Raw genomic sequence first — 19,133 nt, forward strand, 5'->3', positions numbered from 1 at the left:
TAAGATTCAAAATTTTTTCTTCATTTCTTATTGTCTTCCAGACAAGTTGTGGTGGATAAAGTGTAGTCTAAGGAAATTCCGTCGTACATATTCACATTAAAAAGGAATCCCATTAAAATTCCTCAAAAATTACAAACAACTACTATATTGAACTTCTGAGTGAAGAACGTACGTAGAACGACACAATGTAGTTTTGAAGAACTGTATTATCAATAGTACAGTAGAAAACTGTACTTTTATAATAATCATAAAAATAGCGCAGACTGATGAAACACTTAATAGGTAAAGGAAAAAAATGAAAATAAATACAGAAACAGAGTGGAAGGGAATGAAGGAGTAATTAACACTTAGTGCGTAAAATTATACTATATAGTTACTAAGGTCAAGATCCTGTAACCTCTTCTAACATCCTCACCGGTGTCTAGGAGGTTTATGGCCAAGTAATTAATCTGGTCACTTAGCCGAAGTTCGTTTCAAACTGAAACTTTCTGATAATTCTTTCTCATTTTTTACTATAACTAATTTTTTATTGTACTATAAAAAAAAAAACTGCGACTTTGCGAGTTCCTGTGTCTATCGTACTTAAATCCTTTTCAAGATATTTGATTAAATCTCAATTTTGCTTAAGTAAATTTCTGTATCTTGTATTAAACGAGAGGTACATGCGCGCGTACTGAAGCCATCTATATATAGAATTATAAACTTTAGAATAATTACCTAACTAAAATTGTTATCGTGTATAAATATTCAATTTACCCACTTGTGCAGTAATAAGATAAAAATTAAATTTTATTTTTCAAAATAATATTTTTGAAATTTTTGTAGGAAGTATTATGCACATAATATAAATATACTTACCTTAAAAACGGATGTATTGATAATCTAAAAATAATAGAAATTATCAACTCGTGATCAGAAACAAACACTTAATTTAATGATTACGTATTATACTGCTTACCTTCCGTAATTTAATCGATAAATCATTTGCCATCTTTTTAGTATTTTCTTCTTTACGAGTAAGTTGTTTAACACTTTCGTACCTATGAATCTATGTATGTTGTGGGAGACCGATTTCTGAAGGGGTGGTGATAAACTATTGTAAGCAATATGTATACGATTTGAATGAAATTTTTTCTCTATCAATAAGAAGTAAAAGACAGATAATAGGAGGAGAAAGATTCTTGAGATTTGACCGCTGCCTAGCTTAGCTCAGAAGTTCGTGTAACATAAATGGAGGGTTCATGTATAGGGAAAATTTTACCCGCTTAGTTTGGCCAGCGGTTATGCGTTAATAAATGACTAACGTGACAATATGGGAGGAAGCTGCGCCTAATGAATGAGCACCTGATGTGGCCTTGAGTATCTCGGAAGAAGGGTGGGAGCAACGAGTACTGTTTACCTACGTATGGAGTGGGGTGAAAATAACTACGAGCATTAAGATGAGGGGAGCGGGGTGGTCCAGCCTGTTGAATGCATCTACTACACATACTAGTGCTAGTCTATATTCAGCAGCGATCGGCCTGGTACCGCTCCGCTTGCTTACCATCGTTCGCCGCGCGTGCTGTTACAGAAGACGCGTACGTAACGTGTGTACTAAACAAACTCGTACAGAAACGATTTTATTTCAGTCACGTACTTTATATATATCATAATACTTATCGTGACGGGTATTTTTATCAGTTTACAAAAAATTGGGGAAAACGTGGTGATATCGTAGTGAAAATTAAACAAAAATGTTCTATTGCCCTATAATCTTCAATCGCTGAAAACAAAAAAAAATAATTTAATTCTATGACAGGCTTTTAGTAATACAATACTTATGCGTTCTGTCGTGATTCGAAATGGTTCTTACAGGTTTGATCTCTATTACTTTACTTCAATTTTAAAATAATCGGACACTGTATTTACAATGTATGGTTTAGTGTTATATTTCAATATTAATCTTGCTTCGTACAAAATACTTGCTTATTCTTAATTAATTAATTGTTTTCCTAATAATTACCATAAAACAAAGATAATCAGTCGTAATGTTAATTAAGTTTAGATTTATTTTACTATAAGGAATTTTTAATCTTGTAAATTGTGCAAGTAAAAGTTGGATATTATATTAATTAGTTAAAAAAATAAGTGTTAAATACCTCTAAAAAATTACCAATCTCATTATTTTAGCATTTATTACATCAGTAGCATTGTAGCATCTTTGATTAGTAAACATACTCACCTTCAGTGTTAACTTAGATTAAACTTAAAACAATGAATACTGTCTTTATTTACTGATATGTCGTAACTAATGATTTTCAAATTCTTACACTGAAGACCTCAGAACTTATTTTTCAAAATTTGCTTGTTATTTATAATGTTTAACGTTAAAATGATACGTATTGTGTAACGTATAAAAAGTAATATTATTTATGATATATCGTAAACCAATCTAAACGTTAATGCGCAGTTACGTGTACAGAAATACATACACATAAATGCACATGCACACAAAATATAAGCGTAGAGAAAGTGTAGGGTTTTTATTAAATAATAAATTGCCTATTTAGAGACCCTCAATTTAATAATCTTTCTTACGTTTATTTAAAAAATTTTACATTCTATATAATTACTGTATTATACCAGCATAGTTAGTTATTTTTGGGATGGCAATCCTAATTTCAACATAACGTAGAAACCCTCTTCCATTAAAACCGGTACTCGTTTCATCTTATTTATTAAATGATTGATCAAAAGGTCATAACTGTTTACTAAATTATTTCGGCTTCAACAATAACGAAATTGTTTTGTATATAAAAGCAGATTAAAATAAATTTAGATGTAACAATCTTTAAAATCGTTTTCTAAATAATCCATTATGATTATTTATCCATAATAATATAATGACAGTTTCCGGGTTCTTTTTCTCTTAGTTAAGGACGTTTGTCGCAAGTAATTTGTTTCTTTGTCATGTAGACTACTAATCTATTCAGAATTTAAATTAAAAAAAAAAAAGCTAATATTATTTATTGCCTATTAGCTCTTATCAGAAACTGTTATTTTTATTATAGTTTACCGCTATTATTCATGAAAAAGCCAGATTCCTTGTTTCTTATCTATTAAAAATAAATTGTAAATAACAATTTCCGTTTATTTTATCAGTTAACATTATTTATCGACTACACACTTCAATGAAATTGGCTTATAACACAAATTACACAACAGAATTTATATAATAGATATGATATATTACAAAAATATATATGTATTTCAAAGACATTGCCTTAAAAATATTTTGCCTTAAATATCATTAACGAGTCGTGAATCAGTATCAGTCTTCAAACCTTTCACGTCATTTGAGCATGTACCTTATTATATTGATGAAATAAGTATGCATTTTTATAGTTGTCTATCAGTAGAAATCTGCTACCGAATTGCATCTTTTATTTCACCGTTTAATAAAATACATTCCTTTTTCTAAGAAATATTAATAATTCGCAACTAACAATAAGCAAATAAAGAAAATTATTTTTTTTTAGGTTTTATTTAGATATTCTCTGTTAGCTTCCCTTTTCTTAATATTTGGTTGATAATGAATAAAGCTCCTTGCTAGAGGATTGCAAGTATAATGTTTAAGATCATCTACATAAGTTGATTTTAATCAATTTAGCTTCAACTGAACTGCATCTCTCAATGGATAATCTAAATTGCTTTAACATCAAGTACACAACCACGGGTACCGTAAATAATTATTTTTATACCTTATACAACTCCTCTTCTAATCTGAACGATATTCGATATTCAAAAAGTAAAAGTACAAGCTGATACAGAAGTTATTTGATAAACTGAATGATTAATATCAATAACTGATTTTTAGAAATAAACGAAATATGTTTAAAATTAGTATTAAATTTACTATTCTTCTTCCCGCAGGAAGAAGAATATGCAGAAAATAAATTATCGTGTGAGTTTTTTTTATTTAATAGAATTTTTCGTTTTTATACAGAAGGTAAAGGATATTCTGTAAAAATAGTAAATTTCTTATTTTTTTTATACTAAAAGTTAAAATGAGTAGTATTCCATTTTAAAAGTTTTGAAATTAAACAAAAATGGCATTCAAAAAATGCAATTTTCAAATTTCGTACTTTAAAAAATACATTAAAAAATTCTTTCATGGTATTTCATATTCATAGAACAACTGTGATTCAATTTTTTTATCATTTTGAGATGGCTTTATTTTAATTTCAATCTGTGTAAAAAAAAATCGCAAAGTAAATGGACTATTTTTCAGGTTTCTTTTACAATTCAAATATAGTAAAGGATTGAATTAAGTATGTTTAGTATGTAGTATGTTTCTTGTTTAATACTTAGTTTATATGACTATAACCTAATTCCCAATCAATTTTATGTGCACCACTGTACGGATTCAATGTAAAAATACAATAGGCAAATTTCATGAGCTGTTTAATTTTATAAATTAACAGTGTGATGTCGTTTCAAAACAGTTTTACTTATAATTCGCAACGTAGCTTAGTTATTTAAAATTTATATTATGACCCCTGAAAATTAAATTACTTAGTATGTTTTACAACATTTTATTGCTTAACGTCTTCGATAACGCGCTAACTATATAATTAACTATGCGTTGCTTAGTAGTATTATAATAACAGTGTTGTTACCTCAGCAGCATATTTGTGTAATTAATAAATTTACAATTATACGTTTTTAACTACAATTAGTTCAGTAAATCATTTTCTAATGGAGAATATTTAAATTTAGATTTTTGTAAAATATATATATATATATATTCTTTTTAGGTATATCACCTATTTAGGTATATCATTCTTTTTCATTTAAGCTAAGATAAATAATTTAATTTTGGTGTTAGGACACTTTTTAACACATGCTTATTAAAATCCAGTACTCACTGAAATTCTTTGTTGAGCTGCACATTTAGTTGCAGACTCAGTTATATTATTAGATCTACATGTTTTTTTTGGTTCCAGATTGTCCTTTATATACTGTAAACACTTTTTGAAACATCAGTAAAAAATAAATTCAAAATATCACTGAAGTTCTAAAGAGTTCTGAGTTTTTATAAACTCTTAAATTTATCTGCATTTCTAAAAAAGACTCCAGAAGTGCCGGCTGAAATATCTTTTAGCATGATTCAAGCATTTTTTTTTTATGAGCGGATATATAACATGAAATAATTAGTTAAAATTATAGTTTTGTTTAGTTTTAGTCTGGAATTAAACGAGGAAAACAATTTCTGCTAATCTGTTACTTGTTATATATATCAACTGGCAAACTGAATTTGTCAGTCTACACAGTCATCGGTTAGACAGAATCCTCTTTATACTTTTACTCATTTATTTTTCATATTTTTAAAGTGACTACTTTTGATGCAATATATTCCTTTTATCAGAAAATTACAGCATAACACCTCTTATATTCGCTTATAAAAATTAATTCTGTGGTTATCCATGAACATAGGTTCACCGATACATACACAATTTCTAAAATATTCACAAATAACACAGTGCCAGTTGCAAAAAAACTTTAAACTTTATTTTCTTTCTCTTTTTTTTAGCGCTCAGAACTTATTTAAAAAAATAATAATATAAACTGTGATTTTCTTGAATAAAGTGACAATATTTTATTTCTAAATGTTTATGTTAATATCTTTTTAACAGCGGAAAGAAATAATAATAAAGTTCTACATCGTATTTATCGCCTAATTGACTTAAAACGTTTTTTTCTTACTATAAATTAGGAAGAATGCATTTGATTCAACAAGAAAAGTATTTAATTACGATTTATGGACGGATTTGATTTAATTCATAAAATATGAATTATGTTGTATAATTTATTATGCCTTTCAAAGTGCGAACTTTATACATAATTTTGGAATCATTACCGTAAAACAGAGTGTGAGAATAATAATTTCGTGTCTGAATCACTTTTTGTAATTTCATCCTTGACCTACTCTCTGGAATGGAACACCAAAGATGAAGTTTGCACGTGAATCATATTCTCTTTCAAGATCCAGGTAAATTAGGAAATAGGTTTTTCATAATAGTTTAATGATATAATAGTTAATATGTTTACATATATCGTCTGTGCATGTATGTAGTAAAAAATTTATTCTTTTAAATAATAAATACGAAAAAAATGATTTTTTTTAATAAAAATGTATTTTATCTGTGTTAATACGCTTTTTAATTTGGTGTAAATTACTACGAGTTTCTCTTTTACGCTTGGTGTGACAAAATTCTTGATCTATGGTCACATTAATGTTTTTATTTGTTTATGCAATAACCACTATTTTAACTAACATCTTCTCTTGTCGGTGAAGTAGCTACAATTTTCCTGGACTACTCTATGATTCTATTACTGTAATATGCTCTGAGTTAAAATAACATTTTAAAGCATTTTCATTTATTTTGGGGGACCAGTGCAGGCGGATGACGTAACCTTCCGGAATTAAACAATCCATGCAATCAAATTAAATATTAGTTTATTTTATACGTAAATTAAACGATTCAGTACATTTGTATTTGTTATAATTAACGACAAAATATAGATTGTGCAGAATTTCATCAATAAATAGTATTTTATAAAACTTTATTAATTGCACAAATCTTTAAACATCTCATCTTAAAAATGGTACTTTTTATTTTGCGATAGGTCATAACCGGGTCATTAAAGAAAAAGAGATAAAAATGTTTAATTGAAAGAACGTATGACTCATATAATGCTTCCTGTATTAAACACAGTGGTTTATCAATACGAGAGGTCACCGCTATTTCCAGGACTGTTATTACCCAATAAAACACTTTTCCTTCTATTTAACACTAGAAAGTAGATCGTTTGTGTAATGGACGCGGTTTCCTCCCGAGGTGATTAGACGTGTGACACTGTTCACTCTACTCGTATCTCTGCGTTCTAGATCGAATATATCTTATTCTTATTAATCTAATTTTGTCCATCGTATTACATTCAGAATGCGAAGGGTCGAATTAAGTATATGTTTCTATTGGCATAGATTGAAAATAAACTTATAAGGGATAAAACATAAAAGTATCAAGTATGACATAGAAGCTGGGTTGATTTCCTGTGATGTTCATCGGTCTTTTTACGATATCGAACTTTATTCCATGGCAATCAGCAGGGATTTGTACGTAATATTTTGAAGCGGTAGTTATTATTACTCCCTGAAATTCTAAAGAATTTTCAAAAATTAAAAGTGATTAATGAAAATACAACATTCTTTTACATCCAAAACGCAAGGCTAGTTATAAATATCTTTTATTTTCTATGACATAAACAAAAATATTTTATATTTAACTCACATCCCTTCAACTAGTTAATATCTAAGGAATTCCTAAAAATTCACTGTAAATCATGTCACGGCTTCATACAGAATATCCCAGTTTGAGCGGTAAAAGAAATTAATTTATACTTTATATCCTAAGATTACATCAAGCTAATGAAAGGATAAAGTGATTAGTTTCCCTATTTCAGTCCATAGTGCATGGGATAAATAAACATAAGGTCAGAACAAATAGGTTCAGATCAAATTTTTAATTGTGGTTAGTAATTCCAAAGACAAGATTTTACTGAAGAAAGACGACTTTGTTGAATAATAATAGTGTTTTGATACTTATAATACATATATTATTATTACAAGTAGTTAGTTACTAATACTTTCCTATATTAACTACAACATTGTTTTTTTTTTACGTTAGAACATTACTGATAGTTTAAGTATACGTACTACAAATCCCCAACAAAAACCTTTTCTTTTACTAGAGCTTAGCTGTCAAGTTACCTTTTAATTCTACCAAACATTAACTAATGAGAGAAAGATAATGCCTTCTTAGTTTAAAACAAATTAGATGGCAAGATTATCTTTATCAGCTATATTAGATAATGAAAAATTATAAATGAGTAAATCCTCTCCTACTGAATACTTCTCCATAAAATTGTTAGTATGTTAAAAAGTCGTAAAAAGTTTCCTGCTAACAGAAAAATAGGTTTTAGAACCACTTTTATAGTCTAATAATAAACAATCGAAAAACTTGATCATTTTTCTTTACCTTATTTTATTTCTATTATATTAACAAACGTAATATTTTCTAAATTTCCTACGGGTTTTTGAAAATTTGTTACCTTAAAAATAATTTAGATTGTATGCAAATGTGACATTTAAAACCGGAAACCTACAATGAATTTATTTGAATATGCTGATGTACAAATCGCCCACTTTATTTAAAGTAAAACTTCCATTTCTTTTGTTAGTGCTCTTATTTCTTTGAGGGAAAATACAACTGAAACCGATTTGGAACTTAGTTTCCATTACGTGATAATAATTTCCTGAACAAAAATGTTTATTAAATATTTTACCATCACTGACACACAGAAAGCACCGAATTTTTAAATGACATGTAAAGGAATCTCTTATACAGAGTGAGCAACATAAAACCGAACCCGTAATGAAATCGTTACCCAACACTATTTATGAAAGCCTTTCACCCAACTAGCGCGACTAGTGGATGTAAATGTTACGACTGATTGTTACTGCCATTTGTCAGGTGGTTACGTGTCAATGCAGTATACGTTTTACTGCAGTGTAGTATTGAGACTGCAGTTATGTTTGTGTAAAATACTTATATTCGTTCCGGATCATTTGAAGAATCACGTCAGGTATTCGCTGAAAAATTTCCGAATGACTGTATCCCAGCGAAGAGTAGCATACGCGATTTAGTTAAAAAATGGGGTACAACAGGTTCGGTTTCAAATGAAAAACGAAACAGGCAACCTTCCATTAGAACTCCAAAGGCCATTGCCATATTGAAAGAATTACTGCCGGTTCAAAAATACCACAACGCAAGTTATCCCAACAATCTGATATTAAATACACATGATGTAAAATTCTTCATGAATAAAAATTGAAACCGTACCGCGTACAACAGTGCAACATCTGAAGGAAACAGACAAACCGAAATGACTTGATTATTACCACTCACTGGCTTCTCTCGAAATCATTCTTGGTGGATATTTAGACCCGATGTCGTATTTCATTTCAGACGAGACATGGTTTCATTTGTCAAGACGGAGAAACTTGTCACATATGAAACGTTTCACTGAATCGCGTTTATGAGGCTTTCGCAAATGAATGAGCTACCAGAATAGGATGGTGGCCTCCACGTTTCCCAGAGTTGTCTACTTGGGATTTTTTCCTTCAGGGCTACTTAAAGAAGAGAGTTTATGCCTCTAATACCCACAATATTGATGAACTGCAGGTGATCATTCAACGAGACAACAACGTTTTACGTCAGACGATTATCAAACACCTGGGCAATCAAACACAAAAGTGCATCGATGCCCAAGGTGGTCATTTTGAACATCTTTTGTAACAATAAGGTAAATAAATGCAAAATTTAAATTACGTTTTATGTTTTTCTTATATAATTTATCCGTATCATTCATAAAATTTCATTCCAACATAACCTACCGATTCTGCGGCGATTACGTTGTTGGTTAGGTATTACGTTGCTCATTCTGTATAAGATACGACTTACTTATGAAAAACACGACGTACTCGTAATCTGCTGTGTTTATGTTACATTCAGTTATGCAATTGTTTTTTCTAAATAATTTTTTGTTTGACAAATATTTATTCATTAGCCATGAAGAAAATTTAAAAAGAAAACTATCCACATTTTGTATGAGAGTAAAGTCCTTGTGAAGTATCCGCTGCTTTGTCACTTTTTGCATTTTAATTGAAAATTACTTCTATAAACTCATCAAATTGAAATGAAGGAGACATTTCAAACCAAATACCCATTAAAATTTATAAAATTCAAATCTAAGAGGTGTGTATTTTATGTAATATACTCGTAATTGTTTTGAGTGTTATTTTTGTCCTTCCTAGCATTGTCATTCTAACATTCGTAGTTGACGCGTTTCGTAATACCTCGATTCGCAAAACTACGTTTACCACACCGAATACCAAAAGTCGTTTTGAGACTAGACGTACTCCAAAACATGTCGAATGTTAGAGTGACAATGCTAGAAAGGCCAGAAAATAACACTCAAATCAATTATGATAGTCCTAGCGGAATTATAAAATATTGTAAAAATTTTTAACGTTATACAAATTCATTATTTTTTAGTAAAATTTCACCAACTTACTACAAAATAGAAATTTGTATGAACTGTTTTAATTTATCATTTGTTTAAAAAATAATTTGAATTAAAAACAGTATAATAATGCATTAGGTAGATTAATTAATAATTGTAATATTGTAATCCATACAAACGCAGAATTTTTTTTTAGAAGAGAATTCAAGCATCCGGTTTCGGTAATTACTGTTATGAACGTATTTTTGATAATTACTTCTGTTTCTTGTTTCTTCTATTTAGCATATGTTGCAGAACAACAAACTTAAAATAAATGTTTCCTCATTATAACTTAGCTGAATCTCCTATAAAACAATTCCTCCAGTAATCAATAGACTTTATTATTTCACTCTATATTTGTCTACAGGCACACCAGTATAAACTGCGCGAGTACGTCTTTAATCGAGCTTCTGAAAATCAGTTATTATTTTAGGCCTATCAAATGTATAAACCTTTAATTAACTGATAAATGTTAATCGTTATAGATAAATTACATTTTAATAAATTTCAATCATTCTAAATTATGTGCTCGGAGAATTATTTTTTGTCGTTCATTCCGCTACACCTCTAAAATTTTCAACAGCGTATGCATTAGTTTTATCGTCGTAATTTTCCTAAATCATATCATAAGTTCGCTAGTTCAGTTAAACTTTGTAGGATTTTAATTTTTTAAACCAGCGTAATAGAAACCTTTAATTTACATTCAGTAATAAAATACTAAGGTGTTCAGGATGATAAATTCCAATTTAAATAAATTAGCAATTAATATAATCCACCTTACCAGCAGGTTGATTTGTTCTCTAGATCTTTCGGCTTACTTGGAAGCCATCATCAGGAGTTAAAATTAATGCATTAAAGTCAAAGTTTAAAAATCATACTTAAAATTTAAAATCAGTCATGACTGTCCGGTCTTACTAGTACTAGTAGGATAGCATTTTTTAAACTTTGATTTTAAATGCATTAATTTTAACTCCTGATGATGGTTTCCAAGTAAGCCGAAAGATCAATGTGCTGGTAAGGTGGATTATATTAGTTGTTTATTTATTTATTTAACATATCATCGGTACCATGTTTGAGAAAATAAATTCCAATTTATGGATGTCATTTCATTTTATTCCAAGTTTTAGTTCTCATACATTGTATCTTCCTTCTCCACTGCAGTTAAGAGTAGTAAAAATTAAGTACTGGTGTTATGAAAAAGGTAAAATTAAATATCCGCATAAAATATTCTAAGAAATTCTTTTTACTGTTCCGTGAAAAGATTGCCGATCCGGTGGAATTAGAAACTTCTTTCACTTTCTTTTAAACTACTGCACAATTTAATCTTGAGCATTAAAGTAAAATCTAGAAATAAAACAAAGAAAAATATAGCTCGTAAAAATTGCTTACAAAACTGTAAGTATATTATAAGACAATAAAATGGATTCAATGTACATTATAATTATCCAGTTAACTATAAAAATGATTCTATCTTCACTTTAAAAACTGATTTCCTCTATCGACTTTCTTCCAGTATTGTTTTAGACGGTAATTTTCGTATGTTTTTAAGGCTTATTACTCAGTTTTTGTTAGGAAATTAAATTAATTTTTAATAGAACAATATTCAAATGTATACGTATTCTTGTATTCATCAGATAAATTCTTCAGATAATTTTTTACCTATAAATTATTAAAGTAATTTTGATCGGTTTGAATTGAAAAGAAAAAAAGAGATGATTAGAGTGACCTTCTTTTATTTGAATACTTTGTAATTACCTTTTGGTAACATATTTTGACTTATTATATAATAAAATATTGTAACTAAATATGCGTGCAAATATTTGCTTCTATAGATGAGCATAACGAAAAGATTAACCTACAATAATAGTTACTTAATTTTTTTATCTATTCTTATCAAACACTACTCTTTCTGATTTATATTAGTGAATTTTTTTCTAACTTAATTATCAGAATATAAGAACTAGATTCATGGTCCTAGATTGGATGGAACTAGATGGTCCCCCAGGACCAGGAACCCCCCCCCCCTCCTTCCCGGCCACTCAACGTGATTGACATATTATTTTAAAAGAGACTGAAAAACAACCGTTTTGGCGTTAAAAATTTGTGCTATGAAACTCTTCGCCAAAGAGACGGTAATTTATCATTTTTATAGCCAGTTATAAAAGTGGGCTTTAATACACCCCCAAGTGCTAGTCCCACACCGATAAATGTTTAGTTTTGAGGTAACAGCATTTCCTACATTTTTTTCACCTTTGAGTAATTATTTAAGATGCATTCTCAATCACTTTTAAAATTATCTGTGAAAAATCTATAATGGCCACAATTTTTATTAGGGTTGTATTCCAAAGTATTTTACATCAATTTTGTTTTTTCAATGTCCGTTATAATAATGTGATAATTTTACCCTTTTCATTTAAAACTACTGAGTCGCCTAGGGTCTTATGATGTGATGTTGTCAAGATCGTTTCGAGGTAGGACTATTTGCTAAACTGAATTTTTTTACGTTTTAACTTATGAAAGGTTACGCTACTTACTAACAATCTGTATATGCTTTATTATTTAGGATACTGTGTTTATATATATGTAAAAGCAGTACTGCATATACACTATCTAAGAACTGACAACCGTCTCTGATCGCATGTGTATTTGTTCTTAATAATCGATTGTAGCTCAAGAAATGTTTTTAGAATGTAAAAGAAATAAATACATGTAAATATGATCACTTAACAGCATCGATATGTTCTATTGTGTGCGTGCTTGCGTGTATCCGTAATTATGCATTCTCGTTCGTTAAATTTACAGTTATAGAACTGTAATTTATTCGTTCTTTAAGTTGTGATCGCTGTTAATAATATTGAGCTCCTCCCAAAGTCATTGCAATGTGTACGACGTAAACGGGATATTTTTTAATTAAGAACATTATTTTTATTCAAGATAATGAAATCCATCTTTAATAAACATTCAGTGTAAGTATTATCGCTGTTTACGATTTCTGTTTAATTTTATTATATGTCTAGCATCATAAATTTGTACCATAAAATAAAGTGAAACTCGTAAAAGTGGAGTCGGTTTAACTTACTCTGCGAATCAAAGAGAGCTTTCCGTTGAAGTTTATACACGAGTTATTCTGTCGCCTTTTCGTCGCTTCTCATTTTTAAAAAAAATATATAAAATTTGATTTATTTTACGTCCCTCAAAACCGTTTTTACAATAGTATTCTCCCTTTGTATTACAACATAGTTACCGGCTACATTTCAAAACTTTCGTTGATTAATTAAAGCAGTTTGTTACCGAATTACATCGAGGTAAATATTGTTTAGAGTTTTGTTATATATAAATTTATGAGATTTTGGGTAAGGGTAGAATTTCTGTATATAATATCAGTGCGTCAGTCTTTAGTTATACGCAGCTTTATTCATCACCAATAGATATGGGCTATTTATCCAGATAATTCTTATGGTACTTCAAAAGAGAACTCTAATGGAGTCTTTTCTTTCTCTCCCTATAAATATATATATTTATTTAATTATTATTATTATCTTTTATGACCACATAGGATCACTGTAGTCAGTCCATTATCCAAGTCTCTTTGACTTGACTGTATGGACCGTGCGGTCCTCGCAGTACTTTTTCACACGTTCCGATCTTTCTCCCCTTTCTTGTGTTGTAAATGTTCGTGTTGTGGGTTTTTTCATGAGTGTGAAGCGTTTTTGTTCTTGATTTTCTTGTTTAATTTTATCTTATCTGTAGTGTCTTCTGGTGTAAGTTCCAATTTCCTTTAGATCCCCTCTTATTTCTCTGATCCATCTGCATCCTGTCTTCGTGTTTTTCGAATCGAGGTTGTACTGTACTAGCTGTTTCTGAAGTCTTGACTCTTACATCCTCATGATATGTCCAAAGAATTCTCTTATGCACAGTATCAGTGATAGGTTCTAATTATTTGTACACGACTTTGTTGGGAACAATCCTCCACTCCTATCTTTTTGGTGCTTTTTATTGATGCAGGTTTTCCAAATTCTTCTTCCGTTTTACTGGAGTCTGTCTGTTTTTGAATGTTGTTCAGGTGGGAGAGTGTTTCTACTGCAAAAGTGGCTTCTGGTTTTATAACAGTGTTGTAGTGTCTTATTTTTGTGTTTATTGATAAACATTTTTTATTATAAGTGTACCAGGTTAATTTTTGAGCTTTAGCTACTTTATTTCTTTTTATCTGGATCAAGGGTTTTTCGTTTAAGTTGTTTGTTATTATTTCTCTGAGATATTTAAATCGGGTTATTATTTTGATTTTATAAGCGTGTTGGTTTTTGGGGCATAATTTCTGTCTTTACGAATGATATTTTGAGGCCAATTCTATTTGTAATGTTTTTGAAGTTCTAATATCTGTGATTTAACTTCATCGATGTTGTTTGTTAGTTGCGCCAAGTGGTCGGCGAAATCAAGAGAGTTTGTTTTGATTTTTCGGCCTGTTTTTACGTTTGGGGGTATTTTTTGAGCTATTCCCTCATTACCATTTCTAGAGCGCAGTTGAATAATAGCGATGAGAGCCCATCGCCTTGGCGCAATTCTATTTTGATCTCAAATGCTTCCGAGAGCTCGCCTCTGAATTTTACTTTCGTCTTAGTGTTTGTGAGGGTCAGTTTTTATCATGCTTATTAATTTGATATGTAATCCGAGGTGTCTTAGAAATTTTAGTAGGGATTCTCTGTGGATGCAATCGTAAGGTTTCTTGAAATCTACAAATGTTATCTACATATCTCTGTTTATTTTCCTGTTGTAATTCATTATTAGCTTGAGACTCATGATTTGGTCTGGATATCTCCAGACTTTTTTCTAGATCTACCTGCTCCAATTTATTATGTTATTGGACTGCATTATTAAATATGAAATGAATACCCTGCAGGACACCGGGGACCTCTACGCTTTATCGTTTACAATACGATCATTAACCATTAAATATAATAAAACCTAAAATTGCAATACATATATGTCAAACCTACATTTTGGTAATACAAGTTCTGTACCTCGGAGAGCTCAGAATGAAGTACCCGGTATCCGAAAGTAACCTCACAGGACCCAGGGGTCTTTTACCGCAGCCAAAGTATTAAACAGTTTATTTGTAAACAATATATTAATATAAAAACAAAAATAACATAATGATTTAATGTTTACATCAATTTTATTTTCATATCAATAATACTAATATTTTATTATTATTACATTTTTTAAATATTTAATTCAACATACGTATTCTTTTAACTAACAGAAACAAATATGTTCTAGTTCTTATTAAAAAATTCTTGGTCTAGTATTTTATTTTTTTTTACCTTTATTGTTACTGTAAATAATCCTTCTCTGTAGAATTATGTATAACTTTAATTGTAAATGATTTACAATTAATAATCTTTTAAATAGAAAGGTAAGTAACTTTCTTCAGTAGCTACAAAAGCCTTTCTTTAATAATATGGTTCTTTCTGTATATTCAACATGGAAAGATAAAAAAACAACCGTGCTGTGTAGACCATAATAGTTTTTTATTAATGCAAATGTAATTTTTTAATGTGAATTTTAAATCTCTTCCATATTTTTTAATATGTAGTTCAATTCCACATTCAGATTAGGAAAAAAATCAGTAAATAATCTTTTCTGGTCGAAGAAAATAGAATCAAAATGACCAGTCCTCATATAATTTTTAAACGACATTCATATCTATCTTCCTTTTAGAGAAAAGCTTCAGGTTATAAAAGCATTTGAAATATTTTTTTTTTATAAATTCCGTATTTACCTTTTGAGAAACCATCCCCTTTCGTATTTCAGCTTAAAATAGAATACCGATAATCACAATAGGAAAATATTGAAAAATAAACCCTCGAAACCATCTGCTTTTCACGTAAATTCCAGAATCATTCGTGGTTTTTTCTTTGTTATAAAACCTTCTGGGTTTTCATATTTTTTTTAAAAATAATTTTAGTTTGTTTGCAAATTGGTTTAATCTTTTTCATTGATTTTATTTTCAGTATTTATTTACTTCAAATTATTTTGTTATTTACTTAAATATTTTGGAGAATATATGTGACAACAAACATGGTTTCAAATTTGCAAACATGAATTTATAAAGAAGATAAGATGTGCAACATGCCGATGTTTGATGTTGAAAGTTTACATAATAAATATATTTTTTTTTTTTTTTTAATACACATAAGGTTTTATATTTTTAATATTTTCCCTCCTAAAAATAAGAAAATTCTTATTTTTATTGTTTAACAGCTGTTGCCAAGTCCATATACTGATTTAAATTCTCTGATATGATGATTTATCTACAGGCTTACATACTTAAATATTTGTTCTTGATTTACAAAACATTCTCTTTTAAATAAAAAATTTTTTAATACTAATTTCTCTTTTTAGTCCGTTAAAACAAAAATTATATTAATGAATATCGTCCAGTTAAAATACTTGTAAAATTATATGTGTCGATATCCAATGGCTGACAAAGGGATTTCATAACTTAGGGACCATTATTAAATATTTTACTACTTACTTTTCGTGTGAAACAATTAAAAATTATTTTACTGATTAAATAAAGAGTATATTTAATGTAATTAATAGTTTTCACTATTAGGTGATATCTTAGGGGTTTGGAGTTCAATAGTTACTACAATTTTCTGAGTGCATACTTTCTTAATTGTCTTTTTTTGGAAAACAAAATTATGCATATCAATAGTCCAGAGGAGAAATACGCTTAGCTTAGGGAAACCTCTAGCCGTACCCCAACTATCCCTATTGTATTTGGTATATTGGCCTAGAAAACAGCTTTTTCTTTGCACTGTTTTCCATTGCAATTTTTTTTCCAGTCACTTAGGTCGGTTATAAATAGACATCTAATCAGAACACACTAAAATTTTTGCCGTAAGGTAAGAGAATTGTAAATGATCAAGTAAGAGCAACAACAAAATTTCGAGTAATTCCTGCAACTTCAGAAAACGAAAATAAAATCAATTATTTTATAACAATTTTAATTTTTCCAAATTGCGCTCGTTTGAAATTAGAATCTCAACCTAATCCTTCGCCTGAAGAATTCTTACAATTCAGTCATCAACTGTTAAATATAATAAAACCTAAAATTGCACTACATATATGTCAAACCTACATTTTGGTAATGCAAGTTCTGCACCTCGTTCTGCACTTAATCAAATGAAATTACATCAATTTTTTTATGATTTCCAGTTATATATTGGTTCTGGTTTCTCCCTTGCTTCTGGCTTCTCAATTCTGCTTTCTTCGTTGGCCACGTTTAAACTTGTGGAAAAAAAAAAGTAACGTGACAGGCTCCATCCTTATGAACCAACTTACCTGATTTGAAGTTCCTTTAACAACTTTGATCTACCTTGAATAACAATTGAATTTCCTATGGCTTTTCAACATCAATAACAAGGAATGGTCCTTCGCCACTCGGTTTTTAGATAATTTCTAACAAGTAAATGAAATGAACCGATGCGTAAAACAACCAAGATCACTGATCCATCATTCTTACCGTAATTTTAGCATTCCCTGTTCTATAGCCCTGTAAACATTTATATTGTACTGGTTTTCATCGTGAGTACCCTCTCGTGAGGTAATGTTTAAATCAATTTTAAAGATGTTTTTATGAGTCAGACATATCCTGACGACTAAATGCATCACGCATCACCAGTCAAGGTTGATAGGACCTGCAAACCAAGAATAGGAATAACATCTGCTACAAAGTAAAATCCTATCATGACTTGCAAAATTTAGTCTGCTTAACAAAATGAATTCACCAAACTACACTGCCAGTTCCCGAAAGCACGGTATATTTTCCGTAGAATAAAAAATATGATTACAAATTTTGTAAGTGATTGTAATTAAATAGGAAATGGTGTTTTAAGATGTATTAATGATATCGTCTGAAAAATAGTAACTGATCGTTAAAAAACTGGTTTAATATAACGATTAAAGATCTGTACTTCAATCGCTATCTTTACACGGATTTGAATACTATATCGTGGATACCGGTGTTCTTTGGTGGTTGGGTTAATTAACCACACATCTCAGGAATGGTCGAACTGAGACTGTACAAGACTACACTTCATTTACACTCATACATATAATCCCCATTCATCTTCTGAAGTATTATCTGAAAGGTAATTACCGGAGACTAAACAGGAAAAATAAAGTAAGTACTTCAATCGCAAACGTAGCTTACATACTGGAAAAGTTATTTTATGATTATCTTAAATTATCTTCCTTTTACGTTAAATCTTTAAGAAGTAGAAATACGGTCGAAGTTGTAAAACATTTCATTATCTAAATAGAGCGTAATTTTATTTATATATAAATTATTTTTTTTTTTAGATAATCTAATGAGTATTGAGTTACTGTTTCTTAGAAAGAACTGTAAAGTGCTAGGTGTAACACTGTTGACTTATTGATAGCTCCCAGTGGGTGGTTTCCGAGATAAGAAAAGTCAAGACTTAAAGAAGATAAGATGAAAAGAACGAGAAAGAAAAAATTATAAACTGTAAACGTGGTATATTAGGTAGGTTAAGTCGTTGGAGTCATGCATTTTCTTGACACTTGAATTGATATAGTGACTTAATCATTGGCCACATCTACTTATGAACATAATTCTTTTACAAAATTCATTTACTTTACCTCGTTAAATTTTTGATTATCAATAAAGCTTAAATTTAATTGTTTGTCAAATTAAATAAGGTACTACATTTTATATTGTTATTTTTGGGATGGTTAATGTGATTATTTTAGAAATATGCTACCACAAAAAATGTGAAACTGAACATCAGTCATTCATGTTTTACTCATATTTAAATAAAGGCGCGTACAATTATCATTGAAGCGAGAAAAAATCAATTTTATATTGATAACGAAATATATAAATTCTCTGATATTTGTTTTGTTATTTATTTATTTGTTTAAATTAGACTGGTACCCAC

General features: G+C 29.4%; 1 protein-coding gene across 6 annotated transcripts in view; it reads left to right on the plus strand.

The window, feature by feature from the left end:
• The window catches only part of RapGAP1 (Rap GTPase activating protein 1), a 753,456-nt gene that overhangs the window by 317,719 nt on the left and 416,604 nt on the right, over window positions 1-19,133 (plus strand). The window contains exon 1 of one of the 6 annotated variants that reach the window (XM_075373993.1): window positions 1,570-1,854. The exons of 4 other annotated variants lie outside the window; for them this stretch is intronic. In XM_075373993.1, the coding sequence (XP_075230108.1) occupies window positions 1,820-1,854 (35 nt within the window). In that variant the 5' untranslated portion in view covers window positions 1,570-1,819. Of the gene's footprint in view, window positions 1-1,569; window positions 1,855-5,785; window positions 6,032-19,133 lie in introns of those variants that run through there. One more of the 6 variants, XM_075373984.1, reaches the window with a different exon arrangement.

Source organism: Lycorma delicatula, chromosome 1 (genome assembly GCF_047948215.1).
Source record: "Lycorma delicatula isolate Av1 chromosome 1, ASM4794821v1, whole genome shotgun sequence".
In the NCBI taxonomy this organism is placed as follows: domain Eukaryota; kingdom Metazoa; phylum Arthropoda; class Insecta; order Hemiptera; family Fulgoridae; genus Lycorma; species Lycorma delicatula.